At 37.8% G+C, this 20,392-nt stretch overlaps 1 protein-coding gene across 1 annotated transcript; it reads left to right on the top strand.

Annotated features, from left to right (window-relative positions):
* Positions 1–3,159: 3,159 nt before the first annotated feature.
* Positions 3,160–4,200, top strand: LOC135154650 (uncharacterized). The gene has a single exon (XM_064101474.1). The coding sequence runs from the start codon at positions 3,160–3,162 to the stop codon at positions 4,198–4,200; it is 1,041 nt and encodes a 346-aa protein (XP_063957544.1).
* The last annotated feature ends 16,192 nt before the right edge of the window (positions 4,201–20,392 follow it).

Genomic DNA, 20,392 nt, shown 5'->3' with positions numbered 1-20,392 from the left:
GAAAGTCTCACAATTCACAAGATTCTGCAGGGCGATGAGTTCAGCTACGAGAGTATTTGGATCAATCTTGCTCATTAGTCCAGGATAGGCCCCATAGCAAATGGACTAAACCTTGTTTATTTTTCATAAATACAATATTTTATGATGGATTCTTGTCAATTCGAGGGTGCTGATTATGAATCTGAAAGATGCCACTCGTGTAACCTTTATCATTTTCCGCACATAGGCCTATGGCCGCCAAAATATACAAATTACCCATGACAATCATAAAATTGCCAGCACAATGGCCCCCTATAGGCCCTAACAGAATTATCTACGATGTAAATGGAGAACAGATAATTTTGTAAAAAAATTGGATTTGCTTGTCTATGAAATCCACATAATTTTGTTCTATGAATAAAGTGTTGTTTGAAAACATGATTTGTATGAAATATAGCATTTCTTCTGCCATATCAGGTAAAAAATCACCACGAATCACCAATCACCAATATAGGTGATGAATACTGCATTTTGACATTCAAAATAGCCGCTACAAACCCTTACTGAATTATGTAACATGCTGTAGGGAAACTAATTTTCACAAGAATGAGCGGAACCATAAAATGCATATAACTGTGATGTATAAGTAAAATATTGTCTTAAACACGATTTATAACTAAATACATCGCATATGGGCAAAGGGCGACCATTTTAAAATTTGATTTATCACCTAAATGATATATTTCATTAGAAATCATGTTTTCAGACAATATTTACTCATACAACACCATCTACTCAAGAAAAGGCAAATTCTATTGGAATTATTTGTCCCTTTCAATACCGGTAGGGCCTGTAGCGGCCATTTTGACTTTCAAAATACAGTACTTATCACCAACCTAGCAGAGGAAAGGCAATCTTGTGATTTTCATGGGTAATTTGCATATTTTGGCGGCCATATTGGATTTTTCCAATTTGCGGAAAATGCTCAAAGTTACACGAGTGGCATCATTCACATTCCTAATCAGCACCCTCAAATTGATAAGAAACTATAAAAAAATATTGTATATATGAAAAAGGGTTATGCCTATTCTTGCATGGACTAGGAGGTTCATCTGGTCATCCATCTTGAAAAAAGCAGAATGCACGAAAATTCCAACCTATCAAAGGCTGAATTACTCGTATAAAGATCTTAAAAGACTCTCAGTAAACTCTGCCAAACTCGAGAAAAGATCGCAATAACTCGAGCAGTACTCGGTACTACTCGTTGATAACTCTTCGTGACTCGTACTGCGCTCTGGTTAATCTGTCAAACTTTCCTGAAAATGTACCATTCCCCCCCCCCCCCCCCGAGCTTCCGCGAGTTGGAACTCGCGGAAGCTCGCAGAGACTCGTACACCCAACTCGGCTCTGTGTGAACAATGCATAAGGGAACATCTGATTAGACGTGAAAATTACGGGATGAACTTTTATCCAATCCAAATGACCCTTATATCAGAAAAAAGCTGAAGTAAGACTCTTTATTTTGGCGGTGCTACCAAAGGTTCGTCTGCTACCGTTTTCAAGTAACACTGAGATGAAAACCCCCTAAGTGAGAAAAACAAGCGAATTTCACACATATCGCGCACAAAAAGGGGGAAATAGAGCAAAATGTTACTTTAGAAATGTTAAAATTGACAAAATTTAGTTATTTCAAAATTAATTTAAAAATATATTATGGGGATGAGAAAATGTTGGGGATTTTAGATCTGGTTCTGCCAAAGCGATTTTCATACATGATATTATGTTATCGCAATAGTAAGCGACTAATTCACGATTTTTCCCATAGGCGTAACGTTATGATAATTGTGAGTTTGGGCGGCGCTGACGGGTGATCGCTTAACTGAACCATGAAATTCATATGAAATTCAAGTTAGGTGTCAAGAGGCTAAATCGAGAGAAAAGAAACGACGATAGAAAGATGAAACGAAATTAAAAAGGAATCATGTACGACGTATATTTATAATGAAGCGTATATATGTAATGTAAAAAGCACGGCAAAAAAAGTAAACACAACTTGGACAAGAATCTTTTTAAGGATACCGTAGACCTTAGAAGTTCGTGTGTTTGTGACCAATAACTTCAGTTCAGTACCTCACGATCAAAATCAAGTGTGCGGAGAGAGAAGTACATGTTGGAGTAAATGGGAGATAACGATGTGGGATGTACACAAAATTCAACAGAAATCAGGTCAAATATGGGGAATGTGAATAAGTTAAAACAGTAGTCAAAATTCGCTTTGTTTGTTATTTTAAAACAGTAATCCAGTACATTTTATTTAAGGCACTCGCCGGCTTAAAATGAAACTCGAATTTCAATTTCATTTTATTTTCCCAGCGTGTTTGTCCCATTGAAGACACCATTAGTAAAAAATCGCAAAGAAGAAGCATCGAAATCCAAAACCCGAGTAATTTCGTACGCGACCCGACTGATTAGTATAAGCCCCCTATATGATCGTGTCTACACTATGTTTTCAAGGGTTAAGTAATATTTTTGGACCTTAATTATGACACGCAGACGTCCATTATGCCGAAAAATCCAAGATGGCTTCCAAAATGGAGTCTTAAATGGCCGCTGGTACATTTCATTCAATATCTGCCTGACAGATTTGATTTTGGTGTCTTAACCATGGTATAAAGAGTCAAATAATACATTGGGAAAAGTTACAAGGACAGTCAGTGGTCAATCTTTTTTTTTTCATTATGCATGATGTTACAAACAATAATTAGCCTGCTCCATATTCCAGGAGTCTACACTTATTCCAGTTATGATGGATGCACGAAGTCTAACCTCGATCTTGTCCTGGTCAAAACTCCTAGTGAACACTGTTTCAAAGAGTTTCACATCTGCAACGAGGAACAAAAGAACACATCAGATCACCTCCCTGTTGGAGTGACCTACTTTTACACTTGCAGCGACCCCAGCTTAGTAACCCCTCGACATGAGCCCAGTGAAATGCCCTATGGCAAGAAACAGTCGAGACTCAGAGTTAATTGGGATAAATTAGATTCTACAAGTACCGAAAGACTTTACACACAACCTCTGGAGGCTCAGTGAAGGAAAATCTGGGCTCAGCACAAAGACAAAGCTAGAATTCTACAGCCAGATACTGCAGAACGGCTCCTTGATACAATTTGTAGTGTCATGGTTCAGACGTCTACCTCAAACCTACCTCACTCCTTCTCTAGTACTCCAAGGAACAGGAAACCAGAATGGAACAAAGATGTCGACAAGTCGTATGTAAAAATGAAGGTCAATTGGAAGAGTTGGAAAGATCAGGGTCGCCCTCGGAGTAAGGAAAATACGGCTTGGATTTCCTACAAAAAATCCAAGAATATGTTCAGACGGTCACTCCGGCAAAGCAGGCAACGAACTCGTAACGAGATCATAAAAGAAGTGGAATCTTCCAAACATGACAACCCTCTTCTCTTCAGCAAACTTGTCAAGCAGCACAGATCCCCCAGCAACATCAGGACAGACACAGACTCTCTTATTGTCTCTGATAAGAAGCATACAGGACAACAACTCCTGGAAGGATGGGAGCAATACTTCCGTGCTCTTTCCAATCCTGACCCCTGCCCTCCCTGCCAGGTGGATGAGGAAGTAACTCAGGCAGAAGTTTTACTCGAAGGTACTCAACTGCATGTCACATCTTCGCAGCTGAACATCGCCATTGCCCAGCTAAAATCCGGCAAAGCAGGAGGCGTAGACCACATCTCCCCTAAACATGTAAAGTTTTCCGGACCAATCACTCGTCTTGTTCTTGTGCAGATTTACAACTCAATCCTATTCCACTGTCACATGCCGTCCAACTTCAAGACCAGCTTAATCCTTCCAATTCATAAAGGAAAGTGGAAATCTCCCACTGATCCTTCGAACTACAGGGGTATATCTCTCACTACTGTGTTCTGCAAGATCTTAGAACTCCTCATTAAGCCAGAATTAGAAGAGGCTCTTCATAAGTCAAACATACCTCATGAGCTTCAAAGTGGATTCCAGGAAGGTCACTCATGTCTACTGGTAGCGGCTACATTGAATCTCATCATCGAAAGCAATAAGAAGCACACATTCATTGCATATTTGGACGCCGCCAATGCTTTCGATACAGTTTGGCACAATGGTCTTCTCCTCAAGCTATACAAGGCTGGTGTTCGGGGTAATCTCTGGTTTATTGTAAAGAGATAATTGTAAGAAGATCTTAGCTCTGATGTGTGGTGGAAAGGCAGAATAAGTGAAAGCTTTCCTGTGAGGCAAGGTGTAAGACAAGGAGGAATCCTTTCCCCCTACTCTATTTGGCCTTCATCGATGGTCTGATCAACAGCCTGCAGTCGTCAGGCCTCGGAGCTTTCACCCAATCCATATACACAGGCATTCTTGTACTCGCAGATGACGTTGCACTAGTGGCTACCTCCGCAAAAGAACTGAACAGTATGCTTCAACTTGTCTTTGACTATTCCTGCAGGTGGCGCTATACCATCAATCCGTCTAAGAGTGCCGTCACCATCACTGGATCTGGTCCCCAAACCTCAGAGGCATGGCAATTTGGTTCTAGGACCATACCTCTCGTAGACAAGCACCCTCATCTGGGTATCACCCGTTCTTCACACAAACTTGATGCTACTTCCAAGATGATATTTACCGGCAACAAGACACTCTATGCTCTTACAGGTGTGGGAGCATTCCATATGGGACTCACCCCCACAGTCATGGCATCATTCTGGGAGAGATATTGCATACCTAGGATGCTGTGTGGTTCAGAGGTCATCCACCTGACCAAGGCAGCCCTAGATCGCCTAGATAGGGCCCAAATAACCCTATTTAAAACCCTACTAGGTCTTCCTCGTTCTACTGCCAACGAATCAGTCCACATCCTCACTGGCCTCCCGGCTGTATCTGATATCGTAGCCATCCAACGCCTTAGACTTCTGGGGAAGCTGGTGAACCTTGACCCTTGCAGGCTAGAGTATCGTCTTCTTCTTCACGTTATGTGCCAGCACCCCAGCTCCAAGACTGTCCAAATGTTCCAGTCCTTCCTCAACAAGTACGACCTACCTTCCTTCAATGATCTTCTCAACTCCCCTATACAGTACAAGCAATGGAAGAGACTCATCTCTACAGCCGTGTTCTTGACTATAGCGAGGAAGAAACAGAAGCCGCTCTAGCAGCCAAATCCTCACTTCAGCTACTTAGTCACCTAGACCGCACCCAGAGGACAACTCTGCTCCCGTCAAGGCTAAACTCTCATAGTCATCGCCAAGCCTTATCCCTGAAGAGTCAACTTCTTTGTGGTGTCTATGCTACCAACACACGTCTCACCAGGATTGGAAGGCGTCATGATAGCACCTGCTATTGCAATGTCAAGGATGAGACTGTAACCCACCTTATAGGAGAATGTACCCTCTATGCGGATGAAAGGAAAAGGTTCCTCGCCAACCTTCCTCCCTATCTCCAACATGATCTTGCCATAACTCCTGCGTCACAAATCGCAGCAGCTGTTACTAATGTTGTACTTCTTGAATTGGACACTAATGCAACTAGTATACCTGTTGCCTCAGCTCCCCAACTTCATTACTACTCCTTTCATTTCTTGCATGAGCTTCATGTCAAACGTTCTCTGTTGGTGAACAACAACTAGACAGTGTTGTGATACACTTTATTCCAACCTCCTTCTGAGCCTTGCTCTTTTGTCTCTATACATATTTATCAAACCACTTTTCTGCGTATCCACTGGATCTCGCAGTTCTCCAGGACTGGAGGAAATCAACAGAAGAAGAAGGTCCCTATGTAAAAAAAAACCAAGATGGCTTCTAAAAATGGAGTCTAAATTGACTGCGGTTACTGAAAAAATGGATGTAGTTCATTAAAAATCCACCTGGGAAATATGGTTGTGGTGTCAGGAGTAGGTATGGGTTAACATTTTTATTAGTTTATATGTCTAATAAATACAAATTATATTCCTTGTTAGTTTGGATAGCAGGTTGAAAATGTTGTGAAAATTGCTGATTTTCTATCATATAATCATCCTATTCCTTTTTTTCCATTTTACACCAAACTCGTAATTTGTTTACCTGGAACGAATGAAAGTGCTTCGAATAATCCAATAGCAAGACCAATATCAGTTGACGATAGTCCTAATGTCCGATTCAGGTCCGGTAGATAAACCCCAATGCATTTCACAGTTCCTAAGAAATGACACGTCTGAAGAAATAAAGCCAAGACCGTTTTAAGGGCGCTTGAATTCCTGAAAATCGAACAGGTTTCCATCTCATTTCTGACAAGTTTCAAGGTGCAATTCTTTTCTTACAGCGTTGTTTTTTATTCCCCAAAATCTTTATGCGAGGTTCTCGGAACTGGAGTTCTTCAGGATCGCTAGTCTAATAATTTTGCAAAAACTTAAGAGTCTTGACTCCGAGATACTTTGTTGATTCACGGCGTGAAATTTGCTAATGATCGTTCCGATCATCATAGGCAATACATGATTAATGGTTATTCTCTTTATAGTAATCCGACTTCAGATCACTGCAACATTCATGTGCATACAATATCTCCTTGCAGAGGCGGCCCGCCGTCAGGCGGAACGTCAGGCTCATACAATGATAGTGGAGGGACACCTATTGTTTGGCAGAGAAAAGGTGTCCCTCCACTTCCTTTGTCCGAGCTTGATGTTCCGCTGCCTCTGTTAAAGCCCTGTAGTTAGAAATTACCATAAAATACAGCATCCCGAATCGGTATAGCATGGTACGCCATTGCAAAGAATTAGAAAAGATATCATAAATAAACAGAATTTGGTGCTGAAGTCTTATATTGTTTAGGTGAACCTAACTGGAAAGGACCTTTAGTATGTCCGTTATATACATGATAGGGGTGGCATGCGTACTGCCCCAGTTTACGCGGTTCCCTGCACGGAAAGATCATGGCCCTGGGAAGCGGGGGTGCTGGGGGTGCTGAAGCACTCCCAAGATTTTCCTTGGGGGTGCTGCTTGTATTATTTTCCATAGGCAGCACCCCCAGGAATTCTGGACGGTGTGACAAAATGGACAAATGTAACCAAAATTACCTACATTTTTTTTTATAGAAACCCTTTCTTTTTTGTCAAATTTCTTGGGACGAAAATGACCTTTATTTTGGAATGAAACTTTTTTTCTTTTGCTTGTCAAATTGGCATCACCATGCATGGGCGGAAATCACAGGGGGAACACGTCCCCCCATTTTAGTTTTGAAAGGGGGGACACAATATCAAATGTCCCTCCCCCCACTACTTGTATAAGGGGGGGGGGGAGGAAGGAAAGAAAGAAAGAAAAAGAAAGGAAAACAGAGGAGAAAATGAAAATAAAAAATAAGAGGATCGAGGAAGACGAGTAAATAAAATAAGGTTAGAAGACATTTTATTATGTCACTATATAAAATTTTCGCTCACGCTTCGTGCTCGCACTGTCCTGTACATGTCTTGGTCACTAAGCTGACATGGAGTTTAAAGGGGGAGTGAACTGTATGTGGTCTCTCATTGACTGTGTGTTATATTAATACATAGTCTTAAAATATACGTTTTCAGATATCTACTAATACTATAGAGAATAAATTGACCTATAATTGTATTTGTATAGAGAAATTAAAATGTTTTGAGGGGAAAAGTAATTTTTGCTACTTGTTTATTGCGGTCTAAATGTATTGAGTAGTTAATTAGCATGTTATCATTCAAGTGGGTCTATATTACTAGACTACGCTAGCACAATGGGTCAGGAAACTGGCCTGGTATGAGTAGTTGAGGACTCTAGATGGTGCTATTGGTTCGTATCTGCTTTAAATTATCAAGTTTTTAAGTATATAATTATACAAAACATTTCTCAGACATGATGACAAAATATCCTTAAAATGTCCCGGTCCTATTATAATAAAAAATTGTCAGCTCGCATTTCGCGAGGCCAATAATAAATGAGTCAGACATTGTATTGGTGTCATGTATTGATGACCCATTGCATGACCCCTAACCCCACCACATTGTTTTCAACTTTGAAACAAAAAGTACATTTTTAGAGGGAAAAATACAGATTTCAGCAAAAAAAGTAGAAAAGGGTGTGAAATAGATAAGTGCTTTTTACACACACGTCTTTAAATATAATAAAGACATAAGAACATTGTTAGTCCAGGTATGGATCTTCATTCTCGTCATTGTCTTTTACATAATGGATGCATAAGATATGTATGGATGCGAAATTATCGCATTAAGTTCGGAATGGGGTAAGTTGAGCCAGACAACATGGGGCAAGTTGAGCCATGGTATTTCTTATGCTAATATATATATAAACAAACAAACCTTAAAAAGCCATTGATATGCAGGCAGGAAGGAGCAAATTTACATAACTGATCATTTCCTTTTAGAGGATGTTAGTATTTATAGAGAATTGGCAAGTGAAAAGGCTTTAAATAAAAAATTGACATGCCGGTTCTTCCCCCATACATTTTGTATATAGTTTTTGTGGCTCAACTTACCCCAGAAGGTGGCTCAACTTACCCCACAGATGGGGCAAGTTGAGCCATTTGACATCTCTTTTTTCAAAGGTGAAAATGACTTTCATTGGAGGGGTAGAAAGATATATATACATGTAGGTGAAAATATTTCAGAAGAATTAAATTTTAAGGAAAGGTACTTATTACTACAAGATTATTAATCATATCAATTATAACATGCAAAATGCAAAAAGTGTCACAACTAACCCCGCCTTCCCCTACTCTTATAGGCATTATAGGCTTCTATAATAAAGTTCCAATTCTAAACACTTATCAAATTGCCATTAATCACAAGACAAAATGCTAGGCTGTGTGCGAGGCTAGGCTATGGCACTAACTTTATCTCAAATCTGGACTTGTCTAATATGCCTGCTGCCGAATAATGCCATGGTTAACTTAGAACTGGTTAAAGTTAAAAGGCATGAGATCTAGATTCTAGTTGCAGCAAACAACTAGACTTTCTTTTTCATGAGAGAGTCTTGAATCAAGGCTAATTGTCAAAATATTTCTAGATCTGGTACATTCATGTAAACTTATAGGGCCTATTTGTAATATAATGAAAAGAGTTTCTAACATAATCAGAAAAAACATTCCATATTTTAGGTCATGTATACCGGAAATTATGTTGAACAATAATTTTCTGTGTTTAGGAATAATTTGATTAGATGATCTTGTCTGAAAGTTATGTATACTTGGTACGTGCGTAGAAAGGTCAATAAATTTTGGAGGAATTTGAGAATTTAAACACTTATATACAAAATTACATTGCTGAAGTTTATTAATGTCATGTAATCTCAGCAGTTTCAGGGAATGAAATAAAGATTCAGTGTCAGTTAACGGTATGTTGTTGGCTGTCGAAATGATACGTAGGCCTATAATCTTATTTTGGAGAGAGCATGTTCTTTTTTTAAATCTAGGTGTCCATGGTAGATGAAATAATGACAGAGTTTGGTAACCTCTGTAATTCTTATTGAAACGGTCCATTTGTGTTTGTGTAACATCACACAGTGGCGGATCCAGGGGGGGGGGGGCACATCCGGCCCATGCCCCCCCCCCTTGAAAGTCACATCATATATTTTTAATAGAAATGTTGACACAAGTGAGGACCTTTTTTTATAATTTTGCTTGTCAAATTGTGCCCCCCCCCCCCCTCCGCCCTGGAAAATCCTGGATCAGCTCTGCATTAACATTTGGGGATCAAGTTGCATGCAATATGATTACCCTTCTTTGAAAATAGTTAGATTAACAGTGAGATGACATTGAGAGTGCATTATGATGGGTAACATAAAAACAAACACATTAGGAATTTCAGCCCATCTGCAGTGGGATTTGTCTAAGATCAATATGAAACGTATCTTTTAAATCGAAAAGAAAAATGATAGCTACTTTTCAATTTTTTGAAACAAGATCGTGCACACCTAACCAAGTATGCGTTCACTCTTAAAACAAATCAGTCAAATTGACTAGACCAGTAGTCAGCTGGGTGAGACTGATATGACAATCACTGATAGTCACATTCCTGACATGGTAAAATACGACTACAAAATAGTCAAATATGACAAGAATAACCCGAGAATTGACCCTATTAACTAGTCATTTTTGACTGATTTGTTTTTAGAGTGTATAGCAGTTTCATTTATTAGAATGCAGGATAAAAGAGCATTGCCGATTTAAAGCCTTGCTCACGGGCATAGGTGCCGCGGCCGAGGATCGAACCACGGACTTAGTCCATGTATAGTCAGACGCCTTAAACCATTCGGCCACGGCACCTCAAAATGCATTCCGTAAGACGATATCATTTAAATGGAAGAAGGCTTTAGATTATTCCTTGTAATCATTTAAAACATTTACATGATGTACTCGTTAATTTGCATGTCTCGTGTGTGCTTTGTTGCAAAGAAAAAGTGTAATTGGCAATGGCCTTAATAGGGGGTGTTAAGCAAAATACATTATTTGAGTGCCAACATTGAGTAGTTTTTTTTTAATAAACGTTAACCAATAAGTGAAGGAGGAACTACAATGGATGAAAATAATTATGTCTTAATAGAGTTGAAATGCTCGGTTAGTTTTTTATTATTTTAAAACGTTTTAATAAAGAATGACAACACTGGGATGCTTGATGGTATATAAAGGAAAATAGGAAAATTATGTTCTTCACTGGGACGTATATACAAGCCAAACCTCTGTACACTGGCAGAATTATCTAAGTATATGTAGGGTACACACTTTAAATATTCTGTCCAGATTTCATCAAACCTTCAACAAATTATAAGACAAAATTCTTAGCAAATTCTTCATGGAATATGCGTATTGGCTAAGAATTTTGTCTTAGACAGAAAGTGCTTAGATTTTTTTTTACTTAATGATATCTCGTTGGAATACGGGCCTAGGGCCTTAGGATGCTATCTTATCATGTTTGTAATAATAAAAATTAATTTTTCCTAAAGCGATTTACGAACTAGCAGTCGTAATAGCGCCACCTCCCGTTATCAAACTATACTCTCATCTGGCCAGAATAAAGCAACATTCTGGGCAGTGTATAGTCTTGAAATATAGGCCAAACTTGAATGATAACGCACTAATTCTAATTATGTTAACAATTAGCAAAACAGGAACTTACCTCTCAAGAACGTTTTTGTTTCTCTGTATGAATAAGCTAATTCTTTCTCTGTATTATATTGATGGTTATATCTCAAAATGTATATAGACTAGATAATTACAACACTAACACTGCAAAAACTCTTGATTTAACACCAGCCCGGAATCTATATATGTCCACACCAGAGAAGTGTTAAACAACACCAGTATCGTTTTGGTCTAACACCAAAACTTATTGTAAATGATTGTAAATGATTGTTGGAAATGGAAAAAATAAATGAAATGAAAATGAAATGGGTATTTATACAACTGAACACCAATTAGTATTAAATCAGCATCGTTTTGATTCCAAACTGGTGTTGTTTCAATACTTCTCTGGTGTGGACATAATTATATAGATTCCGGGCTGGTGTTAAATCAACACCGGAGTTTTTGCAGTGTGATAGACCACACAAAGTGTCACTCAGATCACCCCTTTAAATTTTAGTCTTTATGACTAGCATGCGCCCCAAGCTTTTAGCTCTTTCAAATGGCAATCGGGGAAACTGTTGGATTAACCCCGGCCTCTCTAAATTGGCAAAAGCCTGATCCGCCCCTTGGCTCACTACATTGCAATTAAAAATATTCAATTGATGATCTCAAGGACTTGAACATGTTGAACAAAGACCTGTTTTTAATAAATAACAATTTTCTGCTTATTCTACAACATCCCCATAGGTGTCGAAAGAAAGAGGAGAAAAGAAAAGCTAAGCGAGCATTAAGGGGAAGATGGATTTTCCTTATTTTTTTATCACATAAAACCTAAAAGAGAAGTCTTCCCCCTCTTTCCACCTCTCTCTCTCTAATAATATTCAATATTTATTTTGCCGTCGCGCTTTAAGCTTGAATTAACCCGTTGACAATTAAATTCTGTGATTAAATATAGACTTTGTACAGATATCGCGCGGTTCAATGGGTTAGTGAAAATATTGCCTTTCCCTTTGTTTCGCACATTCTTCCTCTATACCCCGCTTTCCCATCTCGGCTATAGGACTATAGTACACTGCAAAAACTCAGGTGTTGATTTAACACCAGCCCGGAATCTATAAATGTCCACACCAGAGAAGTGTTAAACAACACCAGTTTCGTTTTGGTCTAACATCAGATAGGTGTTTATACAACACCAATTAGTATCAAAACAGCATCGGTTTGATTCCAAACTGGTGTTGTTTCAACACTTCTGTGGTGTGGAGCTAGATTCCGGGTTGGTGTTAAATCAACACCGGAGTTTTTGCAGTGTAGTGAATTTCTTGCAAGCAATTCTAAACGTAAGGAATTAGAATAGAACTAGGCCGGAGTATCCTTTTCCCATTTTCAACTGATTACACAAACCATGGACCTAGGTCCATGCACAAACTATACGCGCTTAAAAGTTATAACAGTACAGGGGCCGCGGAACGGTTTTGAAAGTGGGGGGGGGGGACTGACCATGCAAAAAAAAATCACAATCAGATGGTAATTTTTAAGTTTCGTGTACACGGTTTTGGAAAAAAAAGTGCCCCCCCCCCCGCTACCGCGGAGTCTGAAGTACATGGTTTCTATCTCTGTCTCATTTTCCTCGTAATTAGGGTTTATATTACAAAAATTTATTGAATATGAGCAGGTGAAGATGTAACAGATATCATCATTCAGTTGATAATAATTTGGTGGTGGTTTGGTGGGGATTTTTTACCTGATTGCTAAGAAAGCATGAAGGCTTGTAAGCAAGCAACCAGAGGGCCGACGGCTTAAGGTCCTCTCCGAAGGACCTGGTAATGAGGATTAATGCCTTACCAAAGGGCACTAGCGCACCAAGTGGGAATCGAACCCGGGTCACCGGAATACGAATCCCCCGCTCTACCGACTGAGCTATCGCGCCAAACATCTGCCCAAATTTCAGAGAAATATATTTAACCAAGGAGGTTTTTTATGAGCATACTGCGAATGCTAATAATACTGCATATATGCTAAAACCATGAGTAGGTCCATGCTAAATCTGATGTAAACAAAGTGGAACTAAATAATAAAAAAAAGTATAAAAAAAAAGAAAGACATATACTATATTCATCACCATGGGGCTGCAGAACGGTTTTGATTTTTTCCCCTGGGGGCTTACTATGCAAATATAAGATCAGATGAACCTTTTTTACGTTTTTAAATACGTTTATTTAAAAAAAAGAGGAGACTGAAGCCCCCATCCGGTTCCGCGCCTCTGATTGCCATGGGGAGCCTTTGCTGGATGTAAGTGTTTTTGTATTGTTCAGAAACTATCAAGCTTGTGATTTGGTACTAGGAGGACGGAGTAGTGCCACAGAGTAGTGCGATGGAATGGTCCATTGAAAATAGCCACCTCTGTGACCGATCTGGGCTAAAACCAGACTAACTTAAAGGGCCCTTATCGGATTGGACTTTCTATTAAAAGGGAACTTGTTAGAACCTAAAAGAAGGCATCTATCATTTGGTTCACACACTTTTAAATTTGCACTTTGAGTGAAAAGGAATGGAATTTCCGTTACTGAAATACAAAATTGACGCATAATTCATTAGACCACGATTATCAGTATTCTTTTCTTTTCTTGGCACAAATATTCACTGCTGAATATAAGCTAAAACAAAAACAACTTTTTTTTTCGTTCTGCAATTGGAAACTTCGGCGACATCATAACAATATCTCAATTCAGCTCTGCTCGCTCGAGACTTACTGACCTCTCCTTTCCAGAAAGAATTGCGAAACTTCATGTGTAATATGAATGTGTGAGTATTTTGAAAGAATGTGATATGGCCTATGTGTTATCTTACGATATTAAAAACATATTAATGCTTTTATGTAAGGTCTAAGCCTTATTTTGACATTAGATGAGGCTAGAGAAAGGGGAAACCAGGTTTGCGTCGCCGCTAGCTGCTGCAGCTGCAAGCCTAGGCGGGGAGCTCCGCTGCCGCGCCCCCGGAGCTTTGTGGCATAGCCGGTTTTAGTCTTACTCTTAGTTAAGGACTCCATGATCATGTCTTTTTTAAATCCTTTGACGTATACTTCTTCATCATTGGAGTCTTGAACCCCGCCCATATATGTATAAGAGACCCAGGTAAACAAAGATGAATTTCCCGGCCTTATCGTGAAATTTGTCACCTCTCTTCTCGTGTGTGTGCGCTCGTTGTGTACAAAGTCAATGGGCAGTAGAGCAATATGGGAGACTCTCTCCAATAGGGGAGACAATCTCCCACATTGGAGACTTGCTTTGCAAAAGGACAAAAGAAACAACACCAACAAAAGCATGATTTTTTCCACCCAAAATTTTGTCTCACTGAGGTCAGAAGCCCATTTGTTTTGTGTGTGATTGACGACAAAAATCCTTATCAAAACAAAAGTAGGCGGTGAATTTTTTTTTTAAGTAGACGGTGAAAAGGGGTAATTTTTAATGGCCATATTAGCTAATATGCCCAGCCGCCATTAATACCGCTCATCTAAGTAAAAAATCCGGGACGGGCGCAAAACGCACACATATGAACACACACAGTGCTTCGCTTCGCGAAGCACTGTACCCGTGTGTTCATATGTGTGCGTTTTGCGCCCGTCCCGGATTTTTTTTTGTTGGTAAAGCTTTACGCGGTATATATAAATCTTAATTTCACTACGACGAGTGAATAGGTGAGCGCGGCGCAGTGCATAATACGTAGGCATCTAAGCGTTTGTGGATCGAACCTCAACATGGTTTTTTTTTTTTTAGGGGATCGGGGATGTGAAGTATTTCGGTGCTATTTCTAAAGGTCGACATTCGATCGTTTTTATTGCGTATTTCATGAACTTCAACAACTTTTCTATATTGCTTAAATCCGTATTTTCAGGAAATTTGTCACTCTATACTAGCACCTTAATATGCCCAACAATTTTTATATATTGCTTTATTCCGTATTTTCATGAAATTTGTCACTCTATACTAGCACCTTAATATGCCCAAAAGAATTTTGAATAAAATATGCCTTTCCTACTTTTCTCTTTTCGCTCTATCCCCCCTCAGACATTTCAATCCCCCTGTCCGCTACTTATATACCCCCAAAAGAAAACCCCTTTTCGCGCCCTCCGGGCCAACACGAATTATTAGAATCTTGGCTTGTTCATCACTCTATACTAGCACCTTAATATGCCCAACAACTTTTCAATATTGCTTTATTCCGTATTTTCATGAAGCTTGTCACTCTATACTAGCACCTTAATATGCCCAAAAGAATTTTGAATAAAATTTGCTTTTCCTACTTTTCTCTTTTCGCTCTATCCCCCCTCAGACATTTCAATCCCCCTGTCCGCTGCTTATATACCCCCAAAAGAAAACCCCTTTTCTCGCCCTCCGGGCCAACACGAATTATTAGAATCTTGGCTTGTTCATCACTCTATACTAGCACCTTAATATGCCCAACAACTTTTCAATATTGCTTTATTCCGTATTTTCATGAAGCTTGTCACTCTATACTAGCACCTTAATATGCCCAAAAGAATTTTGAATAAAATATGCCTTTCCTACTTTTCTCTTTTCGCTCTATCCCCCCTCAGACATTTCAATCCCCCTGTCCGCTGCTTATATACCCCCAAAAGAAAACCCCTTTTCTCGCCCTCCGGGCCAACACGAATTATGAGAATCTTGGCTTGTTCATCACTCTATACTAGCACCTTAATATGCCCAACAACTTTTCAATATTGCTTTATTCCGTATTTTCATGAAGCTTGTCACTCTATACTAGCACCTTAATATGCCCAAAAGAATTTTGAATAAAATTTGCTTTTCCTACTTTTCTCTTTTCGCTCTATCCCCCCTCAGACATTTCAATCCCCCTGTCCGCTGCTTATATACCCCCAAAAGAAAACCCCTTTTCTCGCCCTCCGGGCCAACACGAATTATTAGAATCTTGGCTTGTTCATCACTCTATACTAGCACCTTAATATGCCCAACAACTTTTCAATATTGCTTTATTCCGTATTTTCATGAAGCTTGTCACTCTATACTAGCACCTTAATATGCCCAAAAGAATTTTGAATAAAATTTGCTTTTCCTACTTTTCTCTTTCGCTCTATCCCCCCTCAGACATTTCAATCCCCCTGTCCGCTGCTTATATACCCCCAAAAGAAAACCCCTTTTCTCGCCCTCCGGGCCAACACGAATTATTAGAATCTTGGCTTGTTCATCACTCTATACTAGCACCTTAATATGCCCAACAACTTTTCAATATTGCTTTATTCCGTATTTTCATGAAGCTTGTCACTCTATACTAGCACCTTAATATGCCCAAAAGAATTTTGAATAAAATATGCCTTTCCTACTTTTCTCTTTTCGCTCTATCCCCCCTCAGACATTTCAATCCCCCTGTCCGCTGCTTATATACCCCCAAAAGAAAACCCCTTTTCTCGCCCTCCGGGCCAACACGAATTATTAGAATCTTGGCTTGTTCATCACTCTATACTAGCACCTTAATATGCCCAACAACTCTTCAATATTGCTTTATTCCGTATTTTCATGAAGCTTGTCACTCTATACTATCACCTTAATATGCCCAACAACTTTTCTATATTGCTTTATTCCGTGTATTTATGAAGTTTGTCACTCTATACTAGCACCTTAATATACCCACAGAATATTAAATTGTGTTCAAAATTTTATATATCGCTTTATTCTGTATTTTGATAAGTTTGTCACTTTATACCAGCACCTTAATATGCCAACATTTCTGTATTGCTTTATTCTGTATATTTTGTATGCACTCACTCTATACTGCATCAAATTAATACGGACTAAAGCAATAGAGAATTAAGAATCTTGGCTCGATCATCACTTAGTACTTTATGCCCACAAACTTTTCTTTATTCCGTATTTTGGTAAAGCTTGTCACTCTTTATTAGCACCTTAATAATTATGCCCCCCCCAAAAAAAAAAATATATATATATATTATTGCGTTTCAACTTTACTATATCGGTTTTTACGTATTTTGTTGAAGTTTTTATACTAACACCCTAATATGCCTCCCATTTTTGTTGCCTTACTTTTCCTTCGCTCTACCCCCCGCCCAGCCAGACATTTCAAACCCAGAACACCACTTTTCCCGCCCTCCGGTCAATAGTAATTATTAGAATCTCGGTTGATTCGTCCTTATGCTCACTAAGTTTTCTCTACAAGCTTTATCCCGTATTTAGTGAAGTTTGTCACTATACTAGCACCTTAATCAATTTGCCCATCAAAAAATTCAAATTGCGTTTTAACATATGTTTTTCCTTTATTCCGTATTTGTAGCTAATCACCTTTGGAATATACATCTGTACCATTAAAAGTTCGTCTTGCTCTTTCTTGAGGAAAATAAAAATAAGCTAACATTGACAAAATCCATTTATGATAGAGTGACGATGGAAGAGTAGAAAAGATACGCAAAAATGTCGGACATAATAAGATGCCCTATATAGAGTTTAACAATAACGGAATAAAGCAATATTGCGAAGGAGGAAAATTAAGAAACAACATAAAAATACAGCATAAAGTGAAAGTTCATGAATAAATAAAATCATGAACAGATGAAAAAAAGAAGAAAAAAAACACAGAGACACGTAATAAAGCAATATACACCATAAAGAATGAAGACTATAAACAAACGTAACAAATTTATTTATTTATTTAAATAACTTTATACAGGATAACAAGCTCAGATTCACTGTTTTTAAACATGGTCCTGTTAAAATGGAATAACAATATATACAAAAAGATAAAAGTGTAACTTAGGTTCTATACAAATAGTGAATGAATTCGATATCAATAACATTAAAATCAGAATCATCACTAGTAAAACAATTGTATAAAAGTAACATATTCAATTTTTGAGGAATCAATGAAATGAGAACATTTCTCTCTTGCTTTATTCCATATTTCAAGAAATTTGGGCCTGCATGTATACTAGCAACTTAATATGCCCAACTTTTCTATATTGCTTTATTCCGTATATTTATGAAGTTTATCACTCTATACTATAGCACCTTAATATACCCACAGAATATTAAATTGTGTTCAAAATTTTCTATATCGCTTTATTCCGTATTTTGATAAGTTTGTCACTGTGTTTATACCAGCACCTTAATATGCCAACATTTCTGTATTGCTTTATTTCATTTTTTTTATGCAGTCACTCTATACTGCATCAAATTGATACGGACTAAAGCAATAGAGAATTAAGAATCTTGGCTCGATCATCACTTAGTACTTTATGCCCACAAACTTTTCTTTATTACTTTATTCCGTATTTTGGTGAAGCTTAATTGTCACTCTTTATTAGCACCTAAATAATTATGCCCCCCCCAAAAAAAAAATATATATATATTATTGCGTTTCAACTTTACTATATCGGTTTTTACGTATTTTGTTTAAGATTTTATACTAACACCCGAATATGCCTCCCATTTTTGTTGCCTTATATACTTTTCCTTCGCTCTACCCCCCGCCCAGCCAGACATTTCAAACCCAGAACACCACTTTTCCCGCCCTCCGGTCAATAGTAATTATTAGAATCTCGGTTGATTCGTCCCTATGCTCACCAAGTTTTCTTTATAAGCTTTATCCCGTATTTAGTGAAGTTTGTCACTATACTAACACCTTAATCAATTTGCCCATCAAAAAAATCAAATTGCGTTTTAACATGTGTTTTTCCTTTATTCCGTATATTTGCAGCTAATCACCTTTGAAATATACATCTGTACCATTAAAAGTTCGTCTTGCTCTTTCTTGAGGAAAATAAAAATAAGCTAACATTGACAAAATCCATTTATGATAGGGTGACGATGGAAGAGTAGAAAAGATACGCAAAAATGTTGGACATAATAAAGTGCCCCATATAGAGTTTAACAATTACGGAATAAAGCAATATTGCGAAGGAGGAAAATTGAGAAACAACATAAAAATACAGCATAAAGTGAAAGTTCATGAATAAATAAAATCATGAACAGATGAAAAAAAGAAAAAAAAAGACACAGAGACACGTAATAAAAGCAATATACACCATAAAGAATGAAGACTATAAACAAATATAACAAATTTATTTATTTATTTAAATATCTTTATACAGGATAACAAGCTCAGATTCACTGTTTTTAAACATGGTCCTGTTAAAATGAAATAACAATATATACAAAAAGATAAAAGTGTAACTTAGGTTCTATATACAAATAGTGAATAAATTCGATATCAATAACATTAAAATCAGAATCATCACTAGTAAAACAATTGTATAAAAATAACATATTCAATTTTTGAGGAATCAATTAAATGAGAACATTTCTCTCTTGCTTTATTCCATATTTCAAGAAATTTGGGCCTGTATACTAGCAACTTAAGATGCCCACCGACTTTTCTATATTGCTTTATTCCGTATATTTATGAAGTTTGTCACTCTATACTAGCACCTTAATATACCCACAGAAAATTAAATTGTGTTCAAAATTTTCTATATCGCTTTATTCCGTATTTTGATAAGTTTGTCACTTTATACCAGCACCTTAATATGCCAACATTTCTGTATTGCTTTATTCTGTATATTTTTTATGCAGTCACTCTATACTGCATCAAATTGATACGGACTAAAGCAATAGAGAATTAAGAATCTTGGCTCGATCATTCATTAGTACTTTATGCCCACAAACTTTTCTTTATTACTTTATTCCGTGTTTTGGTGAAGCTTAATTGTCACTCTTTATTAGCACCTAAATAATTATGCCCCCCCCCCAAAAAAAAAAAATATATATATATATTATTGCGTTTCAACTTTACTATATCGGTTTTTACGTATTTTGTTGAAGATTTTATACTCTCACCCGAATATGCCTCCCATTTTTGTTGCCTTATATACTTTTCCTTCGCTCTACCCCCCGCCCAGACAGACATTTCAAACCCAGAACACCACTTTTCCCGCCCTCCGGTCAATAGTAATTATTAGAATCTCGGTTGATTCGTCCCTATGCTCACCAAGTTTTCCGTTTTCTCTATAAGCTTTATCCCGTATTTAGTGAAGTTTGTCACTATACTAACACCTTAATCAATTTGCCCCACAAAAAAATCAAATTGCGTTTTAACATATGTTTTTCCTTTATTCCGTATTTGTAGCTAATCACCTTTGGAATATACATCTGTATCTTTAATAGTCCGTCTTGCTCTTTCTTGAGGAAAATAAAAATAAGCTAACATTGACAAAATCCATTTATGATAGGGTGACGATGGAAGAGTAGAAAAGATA

The sequence above is a fragment of the Lytechinus pictus genome, chromosome 7 (assembly GCF_037042905.1).
Source record: "Lytechinus pictus isolate F3 Inbred chromosome 7, Lp3.0, whole genome shotgun sequence".
NCBI classification, from domain to species: domain Eukaryota; kingdom Metazoa; phylum Echinodermata; class Echinoidea; order Temnopleuroida; family Toxopneustidae; genus Lytechinus; species Lytechinus pictus.
Note: the sequence above shows the minus strand (reverse complement) of the source record. Positions and strands in the feature narration are given on the sequence as shown.